We start from the raw sequence: 26,037 nt of genomic DNA on the forward strand, positions 1-26,037 counted from the left end.
ATATTTTGTGAAGATAGTTCATCAAAAATAACAAACATTTCTATATACATTCTTGCCACACACTCTATATGTTATTACATCAGCTCTTATACTTTTAGATTTGTGTTTATAGATAAAAAAAATACAGAAGACTGCAACAAAAAGGCTTAAGTGTGGCTGACACACCGAACTACTGAGTAGTTGAGTTTTGTGCATTATTCAAATTGTAGATAACTGTTGACTTCCAAATTTCTCAGCAGTGGCCTAAACAAGTCCCCTGAGGTTCATATTTAATGTTTTGCTGCATTTTAGGAGGTCTGTAAAAGGTATCCGCTACCTTTAAGTCAAATTGTTACATTTGAACTCGTAAGATTTTACTCTTTTTTAACAGACTAACTTATTTTCGGACTCGATTCGAACTTGCGACTAGACAGAAACGTAATTGTACAAATAAAGGTATTACAAAATTCAGAATTGCCCTTACTATCCCTCATTATTATAACCCCTTTTTTCCCTGGGTCGGTATTGTGTGAGAAGTATGTCATGATACTGTAAACACACACACACACACACACACACACACACACACACACACACACACACATTCACACGAACGAACCAATGTGAGGCACTCCTGACAATATAAAAACACATTAACGAAACCAGACGAGAGATAAAAGGCATCAGTCTCAATCTTTATCATGACTACTCTTTACTGGGTAACAGACTTTCTCCAATATGTATAGGCTACATCAATGTTAAAGGATTAAGTTCATCGGTTACGAAACAAGACTGGCCAGGGGTCATGCAGTGATTAACCAAAATAAAATCTTACTACTAAAACTAACTGTAACTTGTTCTCTAATCAACATACCTGTAAAATGAGAACTTATACCAATAGGTATTAGGCCTAAGGCAGGACTGGTGAAATGGGGGGGGGGGGGGTGGAGGACAGCCCCCTCCACACTTTTTTTTTTTTTTGCAGAACATCAATGGTGTGACTTTTTGCCCCCTCCCAATTTTTCATGAAATATTAGGTTTGTTTTGTTTTTGCTTTAGTTTTGGTTCCTTGGCTCCTTTTGCAGAACATAAATGTGACCGTGCATCACAAAACCAACAAAAAGTCGCACTCCTTGATTTTACGTGAGGACTCAAAAAAGATGTGTGAGGTCGACCAAGTCATTTTTGAGTTTTCCATATTTTCTGAACGAGTTATTCTTCTTCTAACTAATCTTGATTTGGGATCATAAAATGAATGGAAAAGTGGGTTTTCAGCAGTTTTTCTACAACCCGTTTTACTGGTAGAGAAGTGTGATCAGGTATGTCCTACAGGTCCCTTTTTATTTCTTGAAAAATCCTTTCACTTTCAACTTTCAACTCTGATAACTTTTGAATGCAAAATGCTAGTGCTTTTAAAGTTGGCTTTAATCATGGACAGAATGTGTTATTAGAGCATGCTCAATCAGCTTAATCTGATAATCCCTCATTGTTGTTGCTATGGTGATTTACATTGTGTGTTTTTTTTTTGTCCCATTCATTGCACAGGTAGCACCGCTTTCTTAAGATTAAGCGCTTGCATATACCCTGTACTTCAAAGTCTCTCTTCTTGCTTCACACTTTTCCAATAATTTCTTTCCAATAGTTAGATAAGTTAGGAAGGTCCATTTGAATGAAGTTATACATTATTTTAAAGCTTAGAGTCTGCTCTTTCAGAATCTTCCCTTAACTAAGAATAAAGTCCGGCTACTTGCAGGGTCACAAATGGTATGACCTTTTGCCAGCCCCCCTTTTTTTCCATGAAATAGATAAGGGTCTGACTTTTTTTCCATTTTTTGCTGCTTCTCAGTCGATGTAGGAGATTTTTGGAGGGAAGTGGCAGCAAAATATCGCAGCCCATTCTGAAAACGAATCAACATCCATTTTCCAATAAAGTCGTCCCCATCACTTCGAAAAACGTAGCACCGCCCCTGTAAGCATATTCGACAGAGCTCTCAAATACATATATCAGTGCTATTCAACGATATTACTCAGAGAAGACGAAAACAATATTAACATTGGTTTAAGCGATGAGAATAAAGACGTTTTGTTACCTTTCTCCGTTGTATTCATTTATTGTCCTTTTATTTCGTTCAGAAGCAATAGAAATAAAAAAAAGATGTAAAACGAGTTGCAAAAATGGAGAAATTCTACTGTGACGTATTTCAAGCAAGTGCCAAATTGATATGTTCATTTATATACAAACATATGGATATATGCTTGTTGTGGTAGAAAATGTATTGATTTCAACCTAAAGCTTTCAAAGTAAGTCACAGTTTCTCTTTGAAAATAAGCTAATCGCATGACATGTATATTTGCAATACAGTAATCGAAACTTCCTGTCTTAAATAATAATAAATCTGGGGTTTTGTGATAAGCAGGATTCGAATAACAGTCAAATATAGTGTTCATAAAAAAAAAAAAAAACATGAAGCACACCTAAAAAGTATTTCATTTAAAATAAAGGGAAAAATGAACAAGAACAGTTATCCCTGTTTCAATTTAAGAAGCGTAGATTGAAGACCGAAGTTCAGCTTTTCTCAGTGGACGCAGTAAAGTCAGGAAAAGACGAGTGGAATGTATTACAAGACGCAGTCGTTAAATTTTTAAAAGAGACTAATCTCTCTCCTCTTCACGATCACTGTCGCGCAGGTCAGCAACGACAGGAAGAACACGGCAACGAGCAGGGCGTACGTGGTCGACGGCTGCTGAAGAACTCCTCGACGAAGACCAGCAATCGGACCTTTAAAGCAGGACCAGACATGAATGGAGAGAAAAATTATTTGGACACAACAGAAAAAAAGATATACAAATACGACACCGTGAAATTTCACTCCGAGACCAGACAGTAAGACCCAAGATTTCTCGTCCATAACTGGTTGTATCACCTACAGGATGTAATAATGTATATGTTTGACACCGTCTTTGAGTGTTTCTTAGAGGTAAAATTTCAACTGACAAACAAACACACACACACACACACACAGATTCCTGGTTTCGAGTGACTTTTTCTATTAGAACATGCCTTACAAAATCGGGGCAAATTGGCTTAATAGCTTTAGAGTTATGGATACACTCCATGATTTCTTCGATGTAAAATATATTCATCTCTCCGTTTATGGCTTATCATATGTAAATGTAAAAAAAATGTTTTCTTCATTTTGGTATTCATTATCACATGTATTTTGCAATTTACGTTTTTGCAATTATTACAGATATGTTCTGCTTATGTATTGTATATAGTTTTCTCTGTTTATTGGATGGTAATGAAAACAAATTTAATCTTTGAATCATCATCAGAGTACATCGCGCTGACTTTAATACCTTTCTCCGAGCCCAAAGTTGGACAGTATTCAACACTGGTAAAGGTCCAGCCAATCCCGTTCGTCCCCGAGCACGTGACATTGATGCACTTGTTGCCGGGGCGTGGTCTGAAGAGAGCCGAGGCGCAGCTGGACGAGGGGAGAGTGGTGTTGTCGACTCCGATGGTGTATGTGTGGAGGTGTGGAAATGGCTGGTCTTGAAGACTGACGTGACACGTGATAACGAGAATGACCTGGCTTCCTTCGATCTCCTGGGTCTCGATGGAGAGGATATTATTTGCTGGTGGCGCGTGACCTATGAGAGCAAAGAACAAAATAATTAATTTGTCTTCATCCCAAAGCAAAGCAACATTAATCACAACAAGCCTCTCTTCGACAAATTGTGTCAAAACATAACATCAATCATGTAATTTGAATCTAACTTAAAAGCAGATATCGATTCAAACATTTCATTTTAATTTTCGCTCTTTCCTTCTCCTATAATCTGCACAAAAAACGGACTATACAGAGCACAAAACATATAAAGCATATAAATACATTAAAACACAGACTTTCAGACATTCAAGATATGCTGTTACCATTTTCTATATAACCAACACCCATAACAAACCTATACCTGTTCTCAGTGGCAGTGTCACTATCTTTATAATCAGAACCCATAAGAAACCTACCTGCTCTCAGTGGACAATAATTCCGCATAGAAACCGTCTCCCCGTATTGATTGATACCGGTGCATATTATATCGATACATCGGTTGGGTTGATCTTCCATGATCGTTGAAGAGGAGTTGGATCTTGACAAAATGTCTCCATCAGCGGTGATTTCGAACACACCGATCGGTGGAAACGGTTGATCGATCGGATCCACGTGACACGAGATATTGAGATTCGTTCCCCACTCATCCTCGTCTTCTTCTACCTTGATAGAGATGATATCAAGTGCAGGTGGGTCTGAGGAATAGAGACAGATGTGGTCGAAGATGAATTGATTTTATTCCCCAAAAAAGTTCACAATAAAAGTTTTAAAAGTACACAAGAGATTGTTGGTTAATCAAATTTATATTTGATTATGTATAATTCTACGAAGCTCAATAAAATCCTGAAATCTATATTTTTGGGGCTCGTGAAATATATTTAGCGGTCCAAAATAAAAGCAAGCGCAATGTGAATCTAGGTTGCCCTATTGTAGAATATAATGTAGGCCTATAATATACATGTATACATCCATAATATGTATATAAAAACTTGTAATGAGTAAAATGTTTTAAGCAAAACAACGAATTCTTTGCAAGGACTCATTGTAATTGGCACCCGGTTTCAGTCACAAACGTTGTTTGCTTTTTTTGCCCGATTTGCTTTGATGAATGGGGAAAAGATCACAATAGTGAAAAGTAATAGAATTCGGTAAATCACAGAGATTCCCCAACTCAACCAATGAGTTCTAAGTTATTACAAATCATTGAAAATAGTGTTCCAAAATATAAGACCATATGCAGACGGGATCTAACAAGTTGAAGCAAAATTGTATGGCAAGCAGACGATGGGGGGGGGGGGGGGGGGGGGAGGAGGGGGAAGGGGGGGGGGGAGAGATAAATTTCTCACCCCTCGGACAGTGCCTCGCCGAAGCGGAAGTAATTCCGACGCCATTAGTCGCGGAACACGTGATATTAATACACCTGTTTGGGCGTGGTCTCAGGACGGCCGAGGTCCAGCTCGCGTTGGACAGGATGGTCCCATCAACTCCAATTGAATAGGAATGGAGGTACGGGTACGACTGGTCGCTCAGGTTCGCTCTGCACAGGATTAGCAGATTCATCTGACGGTCTTTGTCTAGGAACTCCGAAGTCTTGATCGACAAGATATCAGCAGCTGGAGGCTCGCCGCCGGTTTCTACGGGAAGATGAATACATCCGTAACAATAATTGGGAGAATGGTGTTCCAGAGATCCTTTAAGGAGTAACATTTACTATAGAAGTATGCTAGTACTTTTGTTAAGTTTCGTATTTGGAGCACAGCAGTGACACTCATAAAAACTGTAAAACTCATTATGGGGATGATACCCATCATCAAATGAAAAGTTTCGAAGGGTGTGTGGCATGTGGTAACCCTGTACAGTATTTCATGTATCTCGGAGATATCGGATTTGTAAAGATATTGATATTGCATACTGACATATTATACTGACATACTACATATTAAGACTGAAAAATTGTTAACATAATTACCATGGTTACTACGTCTTGTGTGTGTGTGTGTGTGTGTGTGTGTGTGTGTGTGTGTTTTCATAGTTTTCTTGGACACAGTTAGATAATGAACCACCGAAGAAAACAGACTTCAATCTGCGAAAAATCTTTGTAACCTCTATAAGAGTTCCAATATTCGATCAAGAAGTATAAATATATATAAATATATATAAATTTATCGAAACACACACACACACACACACACACACACACACACACATACACAGAATTGTGTCGAACCAGCGAGACGAACGTTAACACTGTGCGAAGATAATACAAATCAACAGAGGTAAATACCTCATGATCTTCACCTAGCACCCCATATAACGTGTCAGAAAAAAAAAAAGACGTTTGAACGTTAGACGTCTTTTGAAGGGTATGACATAATCCTTATTTTACATGTGACGATGACATAATTAAAAACTCTGGGCAACTGCCATAACTAAATTGTTAGATTAGCATATGACTTTGCGGAGGGTAAACACACACACACACACACACACACTCCATTGAAGGTTTAAACTAATGTAAACTTTCAAATCCACAGCTGTGGTTATCACACACATAATTATCATGCACAACAGGGAGAATCACAATGGAGGTGGGAAGAGACCTCGTCCACCTCCCTGGTATCACGGTGGAAAGTGGATGAAAATGAAACAGGACAGATTCTCACCCTAAGATTTCACATACTGACTTACCATCGTTCCTTGGACAGTATGTCTCTGTAGTGATCGTCCTACCGATGTCGTTGATGCCGGTGCAGGAGATTTCCACACATTCACTCGGACGGGTTTCAAGGGTCACGGAAGGGGAGCTTGAAGCTGACTCGATGACGTCATTCACTGCAATTTCGTATGTCTCAATTGGTGGAAATGGCTGGTCACGTGAGTTGACGAAACACGTGATCTTGATGCCATCTATCTCCTGTCCGTTCTCGTGGTCAGCGATCTGAATCACGATGATATCGTTTGCCGGAAGATCTGTGACAAAAATTACCAATCAATATACTTTATTAGGGAGTATTACTTTCTTGTATAATTGATATGTATATATATATATATATATATATATATATATGAAATACGAGGAAGGAGGGAGAAAACGGTGCATAGCTTTGACATTATTTTTTCTCATATTGACCCTCCTTTTCGGAGAAAAAGTGTAAGAGTTGGAAAAATTGGTCTCCGCCGGGAATCGAACCTGGGTCTTTGGCATGGAACGCCAACGCCTTAAACCGCTCGGCCACGGAGATGTCAAAGCGGTTCAGGCAACCCAAGCAGCTCGATTACCCGACGGAACATAGACCTGTAATGGTAGGTATGCAGTTTCCATGACTTTATCTATCATACTCATAGAAATGATTACACTTGTAACAATAAAGAACATATTTTGACTTATTCGGGTCTTTTTTTGTTTTGTGCGTTGCTTCCGGTCTTCTTGATGACCCTAATATCATTGTAAATTTAGTAGGTGCCCGTTTGTTGTATACGTGATTCAGGAATAGTAGGCCTACTTCACCAAAGGGGAATCTTCGAGATCATCGAAATCCCGTGCGTTCTGAACTATACACCACTGAGTTCTCAGTTTCGGCAAATCATTACAAAGTTTTCACAGATGACTACAGATCTTACACCAGATGCTGGTAAAGACGTACGGAAGCTTTTAAGTGTCATTCTACTTGACGACATGGCGAGATAATTTATATTGTCAAATAGACTTGGCGTGATAATCTATGTCGCCATCTATTTATGAAGAAGTTAAATTGGGAAAATGATGTATGTCTCTATGTCGACACACGACTTTTAGGGAAGTCAACTTTGCGAGATGATATATGTCGCCAGTTGACATACACTAAGTTGGTAAGTCGACATGGTAAGTATCATATCTTGACATGTCGACGTGATGTAAAATAATAAGTCGACTTGACAAAATGAAGTATCTCGCCATGTTGTCAAATAGAATGGCGCTTAAAAGCTTCCGTAAAGACGGGAGGAAACTATATTGTTACAAAAGGAATGGGACAAAATGTAAAGAAAACGTTGAATCACTGAATTTCCCCACTGCTCACCCCTCGGGCAGTGCCTTTCCCACGTGGAGGTGACACCGACACCGTTCGATGCAGAACACGTGACGTTTAAACACCTGTTTGGGCGTGGCCTGAGGATGGCCGAAGCTGAACTCGTGTTGGACAGGATGGTCCCATCAATTCCAATTGCATATGAATTAAGGTACGGGTACGGCTGGTCGTTTCTGTTCGCGCGGCAAATGATTAGCAGATTCATCGTACGATCTGTAGCTTGGAAATCCAGAGTCTCGATAGACAAAATGTTCGCTGCTGGAGGGTTGCCGCTGGTTGTCTCTGAAAGGTAACGAAGGCAGTTGCAGTGTTAGGTGTGGTGATATTAGTGTCGTCATTGCAGAATTCTTGCTTTAAACGTGACACTTGCAATAAGAGGGATATTTGTTAAGCAGCATGAGACAGAAGAAAAAAAAAACATTATTTTTCTAAAGAACGAATTCTTGAGCATTTCTTGAAGCATTAGACAATCCAAGAATGGATGAATGGATACAAAATTACGTCAAAAAAAAAAAAGAAGAAAAACAGAACAGACGCCATATTCATGCTATTCACAAAGAAATTCCAGTTTATGTAGTCCTGTTAATGCATATCTGACCGTAACAATAGAGGTCGTCCCTGATGACTACTGTACTGTGTTAGGTGTACCCAAACGCGAGAAAACAGACAGACACACACACTCATACAAACACCCCCAAAAGTATCCTATTTTCATCTTCCTCTTGCTCCCGACAACGGGACATCCACAGCCATGTCAGGATCGTGTCAGAATACAGAAACTGAAACAAAACAAAGCTTCGTGTGTCCTGGAATGATAAGAGCCAATCCAGGTGAATTCAGCTTGGATAATCATATTTGTCCCCAATGACAACAAAACAGAGTTTGCTATACCCGTCGTCTCATTATTAACCTTTTCCGTCCTTTTAGAGTAGCTATTGGCACAGAAAATGCTGTGGCCTAATACTAGTACACACCGCCAAAAGTCCCGGCACGTAAAGGATGACTGAGGAAGACTAGTGATGTGGTAATACATCTTTTTTTTTTGTTTATCCGAGAAGATGCACTATGAAATCACTCGTCTTCCTCCATTGGAAACCAAATCAAATATGAAAAGAAAAGAAAAGAAGATAGAGATGAAAATATCAGGAAATCATAATTATGGCCAGCACTCTGGAATCTACACAGATCTACCAAAACTAAAACAGACTTTGCGACGAATTGAAATTCATAACGTGAAGTTATAAATTCATCTATTGCACGTTTAAAGACTGACCCGTTTGAAAGCATTTTTTTTTTTCTCTCTCTCTTAAGATGAAATCTTGCTGATTTTTTTTTTTTATATCCTTTCATTCTGGATGTGAAAAGACTTAGTGCATCACAAGATCTATAATTGTACATTCACTTACCACATCTCCTCACACAATGAGTCCGGGGTGCAGCGGTCGTCCTACCGATCTCGTTGATACCGGTGCAGGAGATTTCTACGCATCCAAGAGGGGGAGGGTCAAGAGTCACCGTGGGGGAGCTTGAAGATGACCGGATGACGTCATCGATTGCAATCTCGTATGTCCCGATTGGTGGAAATGGTTGGTCACTGGGGTTGACGAGACACGTGATCCTGAGGCCATTAGTTTCTTGTCCATCCTCGTCATCAACGATCTCGATCAAGATGATATTGTCTGCTGGAGCGTCTGTCACGTGACCAGGATTACAAGCAGATTGATATCCAAATAAACCATGATTAAAGTCCAGTTCAGGTTATGTTGCCTTTACATTTGCGTGACCTTGTGTAACAAACTTCACACTGTCCCGCGGGACTGTGAACTCAATGAGTGTACCAACTTTTACATTGATGTGACAATCCTTTCTTACTAATTTTATGGAGTTTAGATCACAATCGTGCATTTTTATACAACCTTGAAGAGACTATGCGTGCAAAGCAAATGCATAGTGACTTGTGACGTTTCTTCAGATTACTTGGATACGCCAAAAAAAAAAGAAAGAAAACAAAATATGAATATTTCCAGATCAATTAGGAATAACGAATCGCCACGATAAGGACGCTTGTTTAATTTTAGGATTTAGCAAACCTTCGGAATAACGCCACAAATGTTTGGATTAACGAACCCTTTTTCATTGTCTTTTTGTCGAATTTCTAGGCATACCGAATTCGTGTGATTAGGAATATTATCAAAATTTTGGAATTGCGAAGATGTCCCATAATATATATCGTAGATATAAACCTGTACAGCAAATGATATGCCCGGCTTATAATAGTTTATAGATTGTTAAAATTTGTTTTCCATTTACAGTTTTAAAAAAAAATAACAAATGGCGTTGCAGGGAAACATCCACGTCATGCTCGTCAACATACATGTATTAAAAAAAAAAAATCGGGTTTACACTGCATAAGACACATACATCGTATTTCTATATTCTATCGGCCATTTGATCAGGATATTGCGTATCAATGCAAGTAAGCATGTATTTGCTTTATGCACTGCATAGTCCCTTAAAATGTAATGCAACTTTAATCCTTCTGAGAGTTTGAACTTTCGATAATAAATACTACTTTCGTTGACCAGGAACATCTATATAAAGTAATTCAAAGTCGCAGATATTGTGACAGGGTAAACAATTTGATGATTGATACCAACCACGTGTTTGAATTTTCAGGGTTTTCGAGGAGTTTCGAGGAATTTTGAATGGGAAACATATGATATTTTTTATTGCTTTTTTTCGGTATTTTTGCATGGGATTATGCCGGATCTGGAATTATCATGAGATGTCCACAGTCGTCAGGCATATATCATTTAAAATTAAGTTAATACACCCGATAAATAGCCCAATTCCTCACTTCCCGTGTGCGCATGAGCAGAAAAAGAGTATTCTTTTCATAGCATTTGTATGTTGGTATTTAAATTCACTGATATAAGCATAAAAAAATGTAATGATTATTCATGTAATCCTCGTAAATAGTGCTTGCCAACACATCCACCTGACATCAACAGAGTGTTTATTATAGCATTGTATTTGCAATAATAACCGAAGAGTGAGTTAATGTTTCAAATCAATGGATGCTTTATTCGTTTAAGGACCTTTTTCGGTCAGTTCAGTTCAGGTCAGTTCAGTTCAATTTCATTTTATTTCGTTTTTTCACAATAAGATAACAAAATATAAACCAAAATCTCACTTTATTCAGTGAAAAAAGATAAATGTATATTTATACAAAGAAAATAATAATTAAAAACTTACAGTAAGGATATAATGCAATGGTTGCTAAAGCAACGAAAGTGAAACATTCTTATGCATTCCGTGTGTTAAAAAAAAAATAAAGGGACCCAATAAAAAGACATAACTTGTAGAGTTTGGGCCCCTCTTTAATAAGACTTGATGCAAATATTGGTTGAAAACAGCTACTAAGCGGCACAGAAGGTTTGAGAGTCCACTAAGAGACAGACGGACAAACAGTTACACACAAAACAACAGCACCTAGGTCACCAGATCAACGCACGTTAATTCTTTGTTTGAAGATGAATTCCATAACTTCATACATTGAGTAAGCATAGGTAATATGTTGCATCGGTAGCGAGTGAAATGCCTCTTCATCTGAGACAATAAAAGAAAGGCCATTTCTAAAATGCGCACAAAAGGTACTTACGAAATGGCTTATTGCGTCATCGTGTGTGTGTCAATGAAATATCCTTTGAAAGCAATATTTTTATGTCAATTCATGAGCAACCGGTGAAGGCGAAAAGTGTAGGCGAAAAGTGAAGGCAAGAAATGACAGTCGGTCCCCCTCCCCCCCCCCCCCCCTCAATTTTTGTATTACCATTCCAATAGGAGAGATATTCAGAGCTGTTCCAGTGATAAGCATATTGAAGTTCTTTACTTCGTTATTGTAACTGCAATCAAGCACAGGGTTTTGATTGAGTAAATTTTTTCCACATGCAAGCATAAAAAAGACAACCTGCTGAAAAGAGAAGCATACATACACAAGGATATTATTAGACATACATAATTATGCTATCCTTCTTACGTTGGACTTGTAACGTTCTGGACTGCTCACTGCTGCGAAGTTGGCACTGAAGAACGCCCCCATGGTCAGCTACCGTTGGAGTTAATGCCAGTTCGCTACGAACGTTGTACGTATCTACGTTACCAGTTCCTTCAAACGGGAAAAAGATCCAAAATAACAATAACAGTTTTCTTGTGTCAATAATTCAGTTTGGTTGTAACCTGATCATGGCTATTCATTGATACGAGAAAACAAAGAAATAGATGAAGGAAATGTAACGTAGCCTTGTCCAAGGCAGAGTCTGAGTCACAACACTGAAGTTCAAGCCCACTTCCAAAGCTGGGTCAAAATGTGCAGACCTTATTGAAAAGCAGAAACAACTTCAAACCGTCACTAATTGCATGAACCCAGCACTTTGTTGATGATTACCGGAAGTTCCAAATAATGAGGTGAACATTTTATATCACTTCTTTTTCGTTCATTCTGAGACATAAAATTTCCCTTGGATGTATGCTATTTCAATCACTCTCTGCTGTATATTTTGCATTGTTTTAGACAACTGAAGGATGTGAATGATGTAGGAAAGCTGTAGATTATCATTATCCATTTTGTTAAAAGTGCAAATGTAGGGGATAATGCGATATGGCACATGAAATCATTGCATCTAATTAACCCTTTAGACGAAGCAGTTTTGCTTAACATAGAGATTGGGGAAAATCATACAATGGGATACACATTTCAAATATCCTGAATAACAAAAACGACATCATTGTATGCGTATATAGGCCTATAATATACATTTATATTCACATCAAATAAAACATCACATTCAAATCACATGTTTTTTATTTTTTTTCGTTGTCGCTGAAAAAGCAACAAATTTTCACAAATTTTCACAACTTATCAATCGCTGAAGTGAGTCAAGTCCCCTCTGAAGGAGCATGCAGTGCAGACAACGGGCTGTGCTTCACTAGAACACAACTTTTAGTGTATAGCTGCCATTGTAGGGACTGGAACCAAAAACCTACACGTTCTTTAATACATAGTCAGCTAGAAACAGCTATGATAAATACACCCCTGATGAGAATGTCCAAAAGCAAGAAATTAAGCTTTTCATTACCAATGACCCGAACAAATTTTGAAAACACACACACCCACACACACACCCAGACCTTCTCCCACCTTCCTTGATATGACGCTTATAAGATAATAATCGTGGGAAAATAAAGAGAAATCAGGATTTGTCATACATTATCTGAGTAGTAATCCATACAGCCATTTTGTTTTTCTTGTACCATTATAACATCTGAATTGAGCCTTTTCACCGCAAGTACGCGTTTACATAATCCCCTGTATGGATATATACTTTGAAGTTGTTGCATGATTATGTTGACCTGTTTACTTCTTTCATAGGTCTTATCACGTATGTGTTTACAAAACAATGTCAAAACATTACATAATACGAGGTTGATAAAATGGGGACGGTCTCCCTTGCTCTCCTAGCTTGCTGAAGAAAATCACGAGAATAAGGCAAAAAAGGAAAACGTCAAATACGTAAATATTCAATAACAGTAGCCATGAAATCATAGAGCCTATAATAAACAATGCATATAAGCGTTATCATTATAGTAGATATTCGTGAATTAATGAATCCAACTCACGGTCTCCCTCACACCTCACTCCGGCGTCTTCGCTATGTCCACAGTCATGGCATCCCCAATACCCACGTGGACATTGTAACAGAGAGTTTTCCGTTCCAGCACAGACAAGACAGTCCTTCCATATTGGTCCAGATCCTGCCCCAAAGTGGGCGCTCGAGTAACGAGCTGAGGCCGAAGAGTAGCCGAGATCTCTGCACACCACGTGCGCGTCGTTGATACCCCAAAAATCGTCACAAACAGTGCCCCACTGCCCGTTACACCTTATCTCAACTCGGCCTTCATTTTGGGTTGATCCACCAACCAACCTCACTGGAAGAACATAGTGAGAGATACATGTATTATCGTAGACCAGTCATATTCACACAACACACAACATAACAAGCAACAAACGACGAAGAAGGTGAATAAACACATGAATAGTTCAATGTGATGTATTATCCTGAAATGTTTACCAAATTTACATACAAAAAGTGTTTATTAGCAAAATCAGTAATCATTATACTAAGAGTGAAATGTGTGCAAGTGGCTGTTTTTGTATGATTTATTCATATCATTAAACACTGGATGAAAGCTTGCTATATAGGCAGAGTTTATCTAATAACCACGATGGAGGATGAAAAAGGATAACCAATGTCTGTTTCTCTTTGCCGTATATGTTTGCTGTGTGTTTTGGAACGTTGTCAAGATATCAAGCCGCATGTACTCACCCGCATAGCCGGAGCACGTAGTTGTACCACTGGTACAGCAATTTAGTGTGGCCACTGTACTCTTGAATAATGTCTGCCTTTGTCAGTTAGTGTTGTAGCTCATCCATGTCATAATGTATAATCTTCTTATCGAAGTTAAATGTCGATTTCTTAAAGAGTGGAATGAAGGAAACAAAATCGGGATTTATCCTCACCAGCCATTCACTGAAACAGAAGAAACAGTAGTTGATAGCGTCATATCATTTACATGAACTCGGTGGAAAAATTGACTGCCACTTCCGTCGGTCCGGAATTAAAACATGTCCTGAAAAATCAGATACTGCTCAGCAAATCTGTCATAATTCATTTCCTAGGGCCGATTATTATAATTGCTTCTGTTAATCTCTTCATTTTGGGGAAACTTGTAAGACTTACGTGGGACAAGAGATCAAAAATGAAAAACTTCCTGTTGATTGAAATGGCAGAAAATAAACCTGAAAAGACTATTTAATTCTAGCAGGTGTTTTATGACCTTTCATTGCTTCTACCATCAAGATTAGTAAATCATATATTCAGAGTCATTTTCACACAAGGAAGACATCAAACTGTATAATAGAGCAAAAATAATTATAATGCAGTCTTTCTACACCATAGGTAGTGGGGACGTTATATCATGACACACATCACTCTCCCAGCACGTTCTATGTCGGAGATGACAAAGATACTCATAAACCCCAAACTACACACCTGATGGACTTATATCACCTCAGGTAAGATGAACAAATATTCAAATATCAGACAATTTCTATAGATGAGGAGAATTCTACTCCTAAGGGGTGTTAAAAAACATTTTTCTGTGACTACTCGTTTTTGTAGGTGAAAGTTCACTTCCGTTTTCAGCTGCCAATGCTTTTCCAGTTTGACGTAGTGTGACAGATATCGTTTCCATTGTGCTCATTTCGACGGCATTAAGCATTCATTAAGCTTGCAATGGATTACATATATGTTATATCAGAAGTATCCCATCAATTACTTGTTATCCTTTATCATTCCCAGATCTTCAGACTCTGCACCGATAACTTTTTGTAACCACAAGAACACGAGTTTCGGCTGGTACAAGGATGTTAATTGTAACCTTTATAAGGAATGGGCAGAAACCGAATGCCTCCAGACACCAATGACGGCTGTTTGATTCAACATTTCGTCAGACTTTCAAATTAAGGTACAATGTTCTAGACTACTCTACGATCAAGACATTCTCAACATAGGCTTGTTTACATTTCTCTATTTCTTTAATTATTTTTGCGGTCAGTCTAAACACACCGTATAGGGTCCGTCATGAAAGCCTCATAACCTGTCAAATGTCTCACTTCGAAGAATTTACCACCATGCCTTAAGTTAAGCAGATTCTTAATGATTATGAATACGGGAAAGGCAAAGTATGCTGTATGGTTCTGAAGCGGGATTCTTTAAAACTAGGTTGCCGTATAAGCCACACGGAGACAGCGTTTCGGAAGATGCAAAATTAAACCGATTAGTTTCTCTCTCTTATTGTCGGTGAAAGTTCACATCCGATCAACCTCCGCATTGGGTTCCTCACAGAATATGGATTAACTCATTACTATAGTGGGCGTGAATGGAAATTTGATTGACAGTGTCAGTTCGGATATTTATTCACTACGCGCTGCTGCTTAGAGAATGAAAGCAATGATTCATGCATGCCAACTCATCAGCAACTTTCTTCTTTATCTTTCGCGGTGGTTCTTGTTTTCTGTTTTATTCATTCAATACATATTTGTCGATATCAAAATTGTCCTATTCGAATAACACACTAGAAATTACCGACCTGAAGTTTAAACATTTATATATAGGGGTTAAAGATGTTATTGATTCAATATGCTATATAATCGCTTACAACGTAGTAAGTTTTATTAGAATTCTTACTTTTTTTCATATGTATGTTTTTATACAATAATTTAAACATTATTTTTCTTCAGCTATTCTTCGCAAAGGTGAAAATATCCACCTGGTGTCGAATACACATTTACAGACACAATCGCTGACGAGAAGTGATAACATTTATAACGAAATATTGTATTATAATCACCATCATTAAGTAAGATGTCTAAAGGAAAAAAAAAGTGTGGTATATTTTATGGTTAAGGAAGGCTCGTTACATTTTTTTTTTTTTTTTTGATATTGATTTGGGATAGGGAGAAATAAATGTCAGTGCCAATTGCAGTTGAGCGGAGTAGTCTTGTGGCTGCAGATCTATGCTGATAATAAAGAAAGAGAGACAGAGAGAGAGAGGGGTGAGAGGAGAGGAGGGGGAGAGAAAAAAATGATTGGAATAAGTATGGATGGTATCATAAAGTTTTGTTTTATTTTTTTTTTAATTTTTTACTCTAGAGAGGGAGATTCTAGTGAAGTGTGTGCACTGATTTTGTTTGATAGATTATTCATTTGAGTTAAATCCAGAGAAGGAGTGTGATTGGCCTACATAAGTAATTTGACATAAGGAAAAGAAATACGCGACTGCCCAAACTGATCGGTGTTTTCTTAACCAGACTCCGATAACGGATACTTCTGAGGCTGCCAAACCACACCCACTGTCATTCTGCTAGCTGAATTTTCTTGCATTGTTTTGGAGCTGACAAAAAATCTTTTTATATCCATTATCCGAAAGAAGACGAAATGTCAGTCTAACTTTGGGATGTATTTTCATTAATAATTTGTCATCTGTAAGCAATAACATTATCATTTGGGTGCAGTTTGACTCCCCACATCTTCCTAGTACGTTTTCTTGTAGAAGATGTTTCGCAGTAATTTTTATCCCATTTTCATGTCCTCCCTAGACAAACATAGAGTGTCCGCTGAGAGTCGTAAAGTTTCTTCCTTTTTACTCTTGTCAGCTCTGATGCATAGAAAACTAATCTTACACTCACTTTTTCCTAAAATCGGTCAAATGTTCTCCTTCACCTTGTGTGTATGGGTAGATGAAGTATTCGTCCTTCTTCCGAAATCATGTTTATTCGAATTAACGCAACATTTGTGAAAGAAATGGGCGGATATCAATCGAGGGTGTCGCACTAGGTGAAAGGTGACTTCCGTCTGGGTTAGCAGACTCAATTTTTGAGGCGTTCTCCGTCTTTGCCTTAGTTCTACGTATTGTCATTTTATTTTCAAAAATTGTAGCTGCTGTTGAAATTAGAGCTTATAAGATATTAAAACCATAAAACACAGTAGTAATTAAAAGGCAGAACAAAAAGTTAAACTGTCCTTTTTCTTTGTATTTCGTAGAATGCACCACCTGACACATTTATCTCCTATGAATTGAATGTTTGACGTCGTTATTATTCAGCAGTGGAGAGGCAACATACACGTATGAATTGTATATGCTTGTGTGTGTGTGTGGGGGGGGGGGGTGGGTGGGTGGGTGTAACGTTTTCTTGCCAGAACACGGCACACATCGATACAGCTCATTATGACGTTACCAAAACCCGATATGACATTATGCCAAGATGTGATTACACAGAAGCGAAAAGCAGAAATTTGCATCAAAACTGAGATGTAAAAGTGTTGATTTTCTACGCCAGTCCAAAAATTCTGCAGGAATAAACTGGGCCATGAAGTCGTTTTAGTGATTGTCTTTGAATACCAAAACATGATATATTCCCAGGACCATTGCCTCAAAAGTTAACGTTCTATCTAACACATTGGGGTTGCACTATATCTTGGACTATGGCACTGCTAGCGGTGGTGAACCCTTCAGTGATTTGGATGCCATTCAAGTACCAAGTCACACCCGAGCTGGGAGCATCATTTCCTGTACACACTGCGGTGACTTCACGGCCTGCCCGTAGAGGCAAGGGTACCTCGAGGTTCAACGTTGTCCCAGCTGCAAAAGTAATGTAGGAAGATCGGTGGACAGATCACAGAAAAATTGAGCATGACAAAGTGACGAAAATGTTTTCCAATAAGTTTACAAAATATGATATACATTTGGTTGTTCGCACCCAATGAAACAACAAGATGTTTTCGCGAGTTTGAATATCTTTATGCCCTATAAACCTTATCATAATAAATTTGAAGCAGATCTTATCACCCTGCTTTTACAAACTTTGCGGTGATACACATAGATACCTACCAAAACGACGAAAAGTGTGCAATAAGGCAGAAGAAGAAATAAACAATGTCTTAAACTATGCTTACCACCCATATGAATGTTTATGAAAAGAAGCCCCAACTGCACCAACATTCGGTTGTCAATCATTGTGAGTAGATTCCGGTATGATATGAAAATCCTGGTGGATAGAATCGGAAAAATCAGTGAAGCAATCAATTCAGCAATGACAATACGAATTAAAATAAACGAGGCATTAAAAAAAAACCTATCAAATAAAACATTTTTATATTCAATTTACATGGTTTTACGATTAGTCGATTATATGCCTGAAGTGAATATTAATATTTCGAAGAGAAACAAAAGTCTGCATTGGTTAATATATTTCCTCACACCTACTCTCGAATATGCGTCTCTGAAAAACGAGGAAGAGCTGTAACCGTGAAAAGTTGCCAATGTCCAGACATAAACTTGTCTACCTTGTATACCACAAAGATCAAATTAAATCTAGTTCAATACCTTGCATTCAAGATGTCTGCTTTTTATTGAGTCAAGGGAAGGTACATGCACATGAAAGAGGCTACTCACATGATGAAATCCGCAAGATCCATCCGCGCATCGTGATGAGTCATTTAGTTTCCTGCTTCAAAAGCTAACACATTTTTTTTCTTTTTTTTAATGAGATCTGGTTCTTATATTTCGCTTCAAATGGATTTCATTTGATGACCTCTTCATCTTACAGCTTCAGTGAAGGATATCAGATTAAGATTGCACATTCTTGTCTCTCTTACACTCATATTACATGTGAGCAATTTACTATCAAATATTATAAAGTGTAGTTGGAATATATCGAGAAAGTGTCACTTTCGGCAACTTCAACAAATTCCCTTGTATTTTAGAGAATAAATGTAACCTGTCTTCTGCAGCTTAGAGAGACAGAAAAAAAAAGATCAAGCTATTTTGCACTGGTGGTGTAATCAGCGTGTGAAGTGTCTCGTGGATTTAAATTGCAGGACGTTTCTTAACAAGCTAATGGTATTTAGATTTGGAAACCGTGTAACACAAATCAAAACACCGAGGTAAGTTTGTATGAATGAAAAAAACTAGAAACAAGACATTCATTTACGATGGTACGATTGTATAATGAGTCCTTGCATTTCTATAACGGATTTTCGAAACAAAATTTTCACATCTCTGAAAACGTCGCGATCTTCAAGCACATTCAAGTTTCACTTCGAAGTGCATTTGATGTGAAAAAAAGAAAGTAAAGAGAACATATATTTACATTCTGAATAATTTGAAAGGGATGAGTTCAATAGGAATGTGATCGATTAATGCCGCAAATTATAAACGTACTCAGACAGTTTTTTTAAAAACTCTCAATTGTATTAGAAGGTTCCTGTACTTTAACAAGATCCGTTTCATTCATTTAGCTATACAAGATGAAAGAAAATTAAGAAGAAGGTTTTGTAAATGAATATACCTTATAAAATTTGAGTAGCAACATCATGGGGATTTTAATGCTTCGATTTCGAAAAGACGAGTTGTCCCATGCTGGGAAACAAAATATTTCCTGTCAGTCCTAGATCATGTAGCTTCTTAAATCCTACACTAGCTCTCCCTGTCTATTGACATGATACTTTATTCTTGTACCATCTCATGTATCACTAATCTTGTTTTCACTACTCGTCATATTACCAGTTTTTGTTGACTTTTGTCATTCTCAGATTCCTTGACGTGAATAATCTCATTGTACTTCCTCCATTAATTATACACGGTACCATATATGATAGCCATCAGGCGCAATAAATGTGTACGCGGATACAGGGATCAACTTTCACACGAAGACCCTTGAAATGCATGCACTCATATTAAATGCGTTCATGAATGTGAGTGCATGTATCTGTGGATACAATTATATATATATATATATATATATATATATATATATAAATATGTATATAAATATATATATATATATATATATATATATATATATATTTTTTTTTTTTTTTTTTTAAGATATAAAGTACGGACTTGATTGTTATGCTGTTCACGTAGAAAAATAAAAAGGAGAAAAAATACTGTTATTTGAGTCTTATCAATCTCTCTAATTCGTTTGTTTCCCCGTGGCAAACCAGGCACATATTCATGTGACGAAAATGCATATGAAGCAGCTGGTAACGCGTTCGAAGAACTCTTATTATACCAAGCATGTTTTCAAACATGTCTATATTCCTGACTCGTTTAAAGGCATTAATTTGAAGTCTAACATGGCGCATGCAATACATGCATGTTCAAATAAGTTTGATAATTTCTAAGATTTGTGAAAAGTTCAACACATTGCATAAAAAGATAAGTTGCCTGTCTGCACATTAACCCTATAATCCACTGAAGGCAAGTTTAGTGAAACATGTTATGTAATGGATACTAGAATTGAGAAAAAGAAAAAGAAATACATAGAACATGCCAACAAAACATTCACTTTTTTGTTTTGGTGATCGCTTGATTGTCCCTCATAAACACGTTTTGAATATTTGACTTTCATTCAAAGCACAGCACACGGTATTATTATATCGCAGCCGTTTTGTTTTTCTCAAAGTGTATCTAAAATGCTTAGAGTATTCTGATATAGGAGTTAAGATACATAATTTCACTGATGTGTATGACGATCATAAAATGATGTATGAAATAAAGATTTCTTTAATGCAAGTTTGTGTAATTAATTTACTTTTGCATAAATTAGGGGTGAATTTGTATAAGATATATACACATATGTACATGTATATATATATATATATATATAGTTATATATAAATATACATATGTACATGTATATATATATATATATATATATATATATATACATACATAGTTATATATAAATATATGTGTATATACTCATATGCATTACTTTGATCCGTTACTATTACTTTTCTAGGTTTTGATATTGCCATTTGGAATTGATTGAATGTAAAAGTGAGAATGTTAAAAAAAGAACACACACACACATGTCCTGTATCATGTATGAAAGATAATAAGTAAACAAAAAGTCTAAAATCTCATCCAGATTTCCTTTCATATGTAGGGTGGATATTACCATCATCGATAAACACAACTTTCCTCTTTAATACGCACACACATGCTCACGCATCACAACTCACCTCACACATATTGTGAGAAAAAGAAGGAGACATCCTACAGGACTTACATTCGGTCTGGAAGAAGGCAGGAATGACCGCAAACACAACGCAGTTGACGAGAAATCACAGAAAAAGATTTAACACAAACATAGATAACACTTACGTATTTGTATAAATTATTAAAGGGGAAATCCATTCCAAAAATAAGCTAGTCTGCTATTAAGAAAGAATAAAAAATTACGAGTTCAAGGGTTAAAATTTTGATCGAAACGAAGTTACGGTAATTTGAAGTTTCGCTAACTTTTGAGGAAACAGTTTTGAAAGGTCAATATGAATATGCAAATGGAAAAGTGAGCATGTCACCCCGTCATACCTTGCCATATAGTTGTTACTTCAAATTTTGAAATTTCCAGTGTTTTTTCATTCAAACGCAACTATGCCGCGAGGCTCAAATCCTGATATATGTAACCGATCACTATTCTGAAGTTATTTAACCAGGAATAACATCATGTTTCAGACTGCAATGACAGAAACATTGAATTTTCGTCATTTTTTAGCACACGATCAATGGAAAATTGTGAGGTAATGGCAAGTTCAGCTCACTCATTTGCATATTCATATCCACTGTACTAGAACTGTTTTGAAAAAAAAAAAAAACTTCCAAATGTCTTACATGTCATAACTTAATTTAAGTAAAATTGTTACATTTGAACTCGTAAGATTTTACTCTTTTCTAACAGACTAACTTATTTTCGGACTCGATTTCTCATTTAAGTTTAAGATAGAGTGTTATAATTTGAGACTGGAGATGCATAGGGTATATCACTTTTGAAACTTCCCAAATTGTAATTTTCGGCAATCTTTACACAATTTCCGACACAATCATACCAAAGGACTGCAACTTGCGACTAGACAGAAACGTAATTGTACAAATAAAGGTATTAAACAATTCAGAATTGCCCTTACTATCCCTCATTATTATAACCCCTTTTTTTCCGTGGATCTGTATTGTGCGAGAAGTATGTCATGATACTGTAAACACACACACACACACACACGCACACACACACATACACACGCACACACACACACATTCACACAAACGAACCAGTATGAGGAATTCCTGACTATATAAAAACACATTAATGAAACCAGACGAGAGATAAAAGGCATCAGTCTCAATCTTTATCTTGACTACTCTTTACTGGGTAACATACTTTCTGTATAGGCTACATCAATGTTAAAGGATTTGGTTCATCGGTTGCGAAACAAGACTGGGGTCATGCAGTGATTAACTAAGATAAAATCTTACAACTAAACTAACTGTAACTTGTTCTCTAATCAACATTGCTGTGAAATGAGAACTTATACCAATAGGTATTAGGCCTAGCAGGCAGGGCTGGTGAAATGGGGAGGGGGGGGGGGGGAGGACAGCCCCCTCCACACTTTTTTTTTTTTTTTGCATAACATAAATGATGTGACTTTTTGCCCCCCCCCCCCTAACTTTTTCGTGAAATATTAGTTTTGGTTTTTGGTTTTGGATTTTGTTTCTTGGCTCGTTTTGCAGAACATAAATGAGACCGTCCATCAAAAAACCAACAAAAAGTTGTACTCCTTGATTTTACGTGAGGACTTATAAAAGGTGTAACAGGTCGACAAGGTCATTTTTTAGTTTTCCATACTTTCTGAAAGAGCTATTCTTCTTCTACCTTATTCTTGATTTGGGATCATAAAATGAATGGGAAAATGGGTTTTCAGCAGTTTTTTTTTTTTACGACCTCATTTTTTGGTAGAGTAGTGTGATCAAGTATGTCCTACGGGCCTCTTTTTATTTCTTGAAAAATCCTCTGCACAGTATCCACTTTCAACTCTGGTACCCTTTGAAAGTATAATGCTACTGCTCTTAAAGTTGGCATTAGTCATGGACAGAATGTCTTAAAAGAGCATGCTCAATCAGCTTAATCCGATAATCCCTCATTGTTGTTGCTATGGTGATTTACATTGTGTTTTATTGTCCCATTCATTGCACAGGTAGCACCGCTTATCTAAGATTAAGCGCTTGAATAGACCCTGTAAGTCAGAGCCCCTTTTCTTGGTTCACACTTTTCCAAAGTGTGTGCTTTCTTTACAATAGTTAGATAGGTTAGGAAGGTCCATTTGAATGAAGTTATGCATTACATGTATTTCAAAGCTTAGAGTCTGCTTTTTCAGAATCTGCCCTTAACTAAAAATAATGTCTGGCTACTTGCAGGGTCACAAACGGTATGAATTTTTGTCAACCCCCTCCCCCTTTCCATAAAGTAGATAAGGGTCTGATTTTTTTTAGTTTTTTCGGGAGTTTTTTTGCTGCTTCCCCCCCCCCCCCCCAAGGAAAAACGCAGTATCTACATCCAGCTCCATTTCTAAACAACCGAGATATTCACCATTTTATCTTTTTGCCAAAGCCCCCTGGAAAATATACTCTTTTGAAAAATTCCTTCACTGTGGAATTTTAGTCTATCTAGCTACCAATTTTCCTGGAAAATATCATTTTGTGTTTTTGTTTTGTTTTTCAGTTATTGATGAAAATGTAGATACTTTGGGGAAACCCCACGCAATTGACTGATTTCCCCAAGGAAAAACGCAGTATCTACAATGGAACGAATCTCCCCAAGGAAAAACGCAGTATCTAGAGCGGAATGACTAGGATTAATCTTCTGCCATAATTATGTATGCATGTATACATCATTGGATGCATCCTCCATCCCCCCCCCCATTTATGCCCTGATTACAGAGTAGGCTTCATAAGATTATTAAATAACAGATCGTTCTTGGAACGTTTTGCTTAAAAGTGTATCCCAGACCGATCTTGCTGTAGGCCTAGTAACGTTACGTCGATACGTGTTTAATATGAAGCTTGCCAGGGCTGTAATATGATGCTACATGGCCTAGCTGCTAACTAGCATCTAGAATACTAGATCTAGATCTGTACAGTCTAGGTTACAGTCTGTCTAGACCAAAATAAATCTAAATCGAATGTCTGGACCTAGATCGATCTAGACTAGGTCTAGTTTTTATATCGTTTATTCTAGGCTGGCTACGTAGCAGGCTACACGAGTCTACCGCCTCAGGCTATACATGCACGATGCTCACAGAAAAAAAAAAAAAATAGCCTAACGTTAGAACTGCAGAAGGTTTAAGCCCTAATTGTTACACGAGCCAGGACTCTTTGATTAGAAAAAAAAAATACATCTAGAACCGGTCTAGAATGAAGTGACATCCGCTCTCTAGGCCTATTCCTTCTGGATTGAACCTAAGTTTAACGTCATGCAGGACCTAAATTTGTAATGTAACTTTTTTTTACTTGTAATAATAATATAGCATGCAGCATGGGATCATGCATGCATTTTACGCAACCCAGTCTCACTAACGGTTAGGGTCTAGACACTGTCTAGATCCGATAAGAATTAAAATACAACTTATTCTTAACTTTCTCTATTTCGTCCATTTACCGTGGGTACCTATTTTTCCCATGGACCCTAATCTATAGTATTGTCAACCCTGTAATTTTAAGACATAGGCCTAAGTATGGTATAGAGTAGATAATTGAACATTGACACTTCACTAGACTTAGGATTCTAAAAAGTGGTTAAGTTTTAGACTTCTTACTACAGGCCTGCCCTAGAGTAGGCCTATTCAAGTCCTACACTAGATCTTTCTTTAGACTTTCGGAATACGGACCCTGAAAGTTCTGATTAACGTTCAGTCTAACATTAGAAAAGAGACGCAAGACTCAAACGTTAGGCATAGCCTACTGTCTAGACAAGTCTTAAAAGACTTAGACTTAGGCCTAGATCTAAGGGAGGGTGTAACATGTTACATAACCTGACGTTTATCCGATACAACACAATGGTCTATTGCCTTTCGAAGAAACTTTCGGATTCGGAGCCTGAGGAATTTTGACAAGGATCTTGGCCTAACAAAGTTACTTCACAACAAGTGAATATAGTACGGATAATGTTCATCATTGAGGTAGAAGGTAAAGCTAATCGTTTATCACACGAAGCGAAGTAAACACAAATGTATGCATTTGTGTTTACCTCGCTTCGTGTGACAAACATGCATTGTGTTTACTTCGCTTCGTGTGACAAACAATCAGCTTTATTCTTTCAATATTGAAATAGTTTTGGATAACTTACTCATTATCTGCAGATAAATTTTTCTTGAGGGCTAGGCTCACGAGTAATTTTCCCCACGACAACATTTTGTTTTATTCCAAGTACACACTCCCACTGTATGCTGACTAGCCGGGCCCTGTGCTGACTGCTGCACAGCATCAGTGCAGCTAGCTGCAAGCTGTCAGTGTTGTGTTGTATTGTTTAATGTGCACTCGGTTAGTCTTAATCACACACTGTGTTTTATATTAGGATCACGATCTCATCAAAATATTTACTAATCAGTATTGTTTCGGTTAGATATTTTGAACATTATGTCTTATTATTGAGCAAGTATATCTAAAGAAAGTAATTTACGTTCAAATTACAGAACAACCGGCAAAGTATTCACATATATAAATAACAGTGTCTGGTAATTAAGACTAGCTTTGTAGATACTGCGTTTTTCCTTGGGGAAATATTCATCATGTAGATACTGCGTTTTTCCTTGGGGAAAGTGCAAGTTGAGTGTAGATACTGCGTTTGGCAGTTACGGAAAAGTGGCTTTCTAAACATTTTTTTCAAAAATCTGAATATGTCATATGAAGAAGGA

General features: G+C 37.4%; 1 protein-coding gene across 1 annotated transcript; it reads right to left on the reverse strand.

Moving 5' to 3' along the window:
• Nucleotides 1–2,147: 2,147 nt before the first annotated feature.
• On the reverse strand, nucleotides 2,148–14,974 carry LOC140246915 (uncharacterized). The gene is made up of 10 exons (XM_072326237.1): nucleotides 14,914–14,974; nucleotides 13,340–13,648; nucleotides 11,700–11,828; nucleotides 9,067–9,351; nucleotides 7,652–7,942; nucleotides 6,282–6,563; nucleotides 4,940–5,227; nucleotides 4,010–4,288; nucleotides 3,340–3,633; nucleotides 2,148–2,758 (listed from the first exon to the last, which is right to left on the reverse strand). Exons 1-10 carry the CDS (start codon nucleotides 14,972–14,974, stop codon nucleotides 2,622–2,624), a joined length of 2,355 nt encoding a protein of 784 aa, XP_072182338.1. The 3' UTR covers nucleotides 2,148–2,621.
• Between the last annotated feature and the right edge of the window lie 11,063 nt (nucleotides 14,975–26,037).

This window comes from Diadema setosum, chromosome 3 (genome assembly GCF_964275005.1).
Source record: "Diadema setosum chromosome 3, eeDiaSeto1, whole genome shotgun sequence".
NCBI classification, from domain to species: domain Eukaryota; kingdom Metazoa; phylum Echinodermata; class Echinoidea; order Diadematoida; family Diadematidae; genus Diadema; species Diadema setosum.

Bases quoted from the DNA above. Each gene is read 5' to 3' on its own strand.
- LOC140246915 (XM_072326237.1), bottom strand. From the start codon at position 14,974: ATGGAAACGATATCTGTCACACTACGTCAAACTGGAAAAGCATTGGCA. The intron at 9,352-11,699 runs GTAAGAAGGATA...GTCACGTGACAG, and splicing joins CAGAACGTTACAAGTCCAAC to ACGCTCCAGCAGACAATATC. The intron at 7,943-9,066 runs GTAAGTGAATGT...GTTACCTTTCAG, and splicing joins TCATTGTGTGAGGAGATGTG to AGACAACCAGCGGCAACCCT.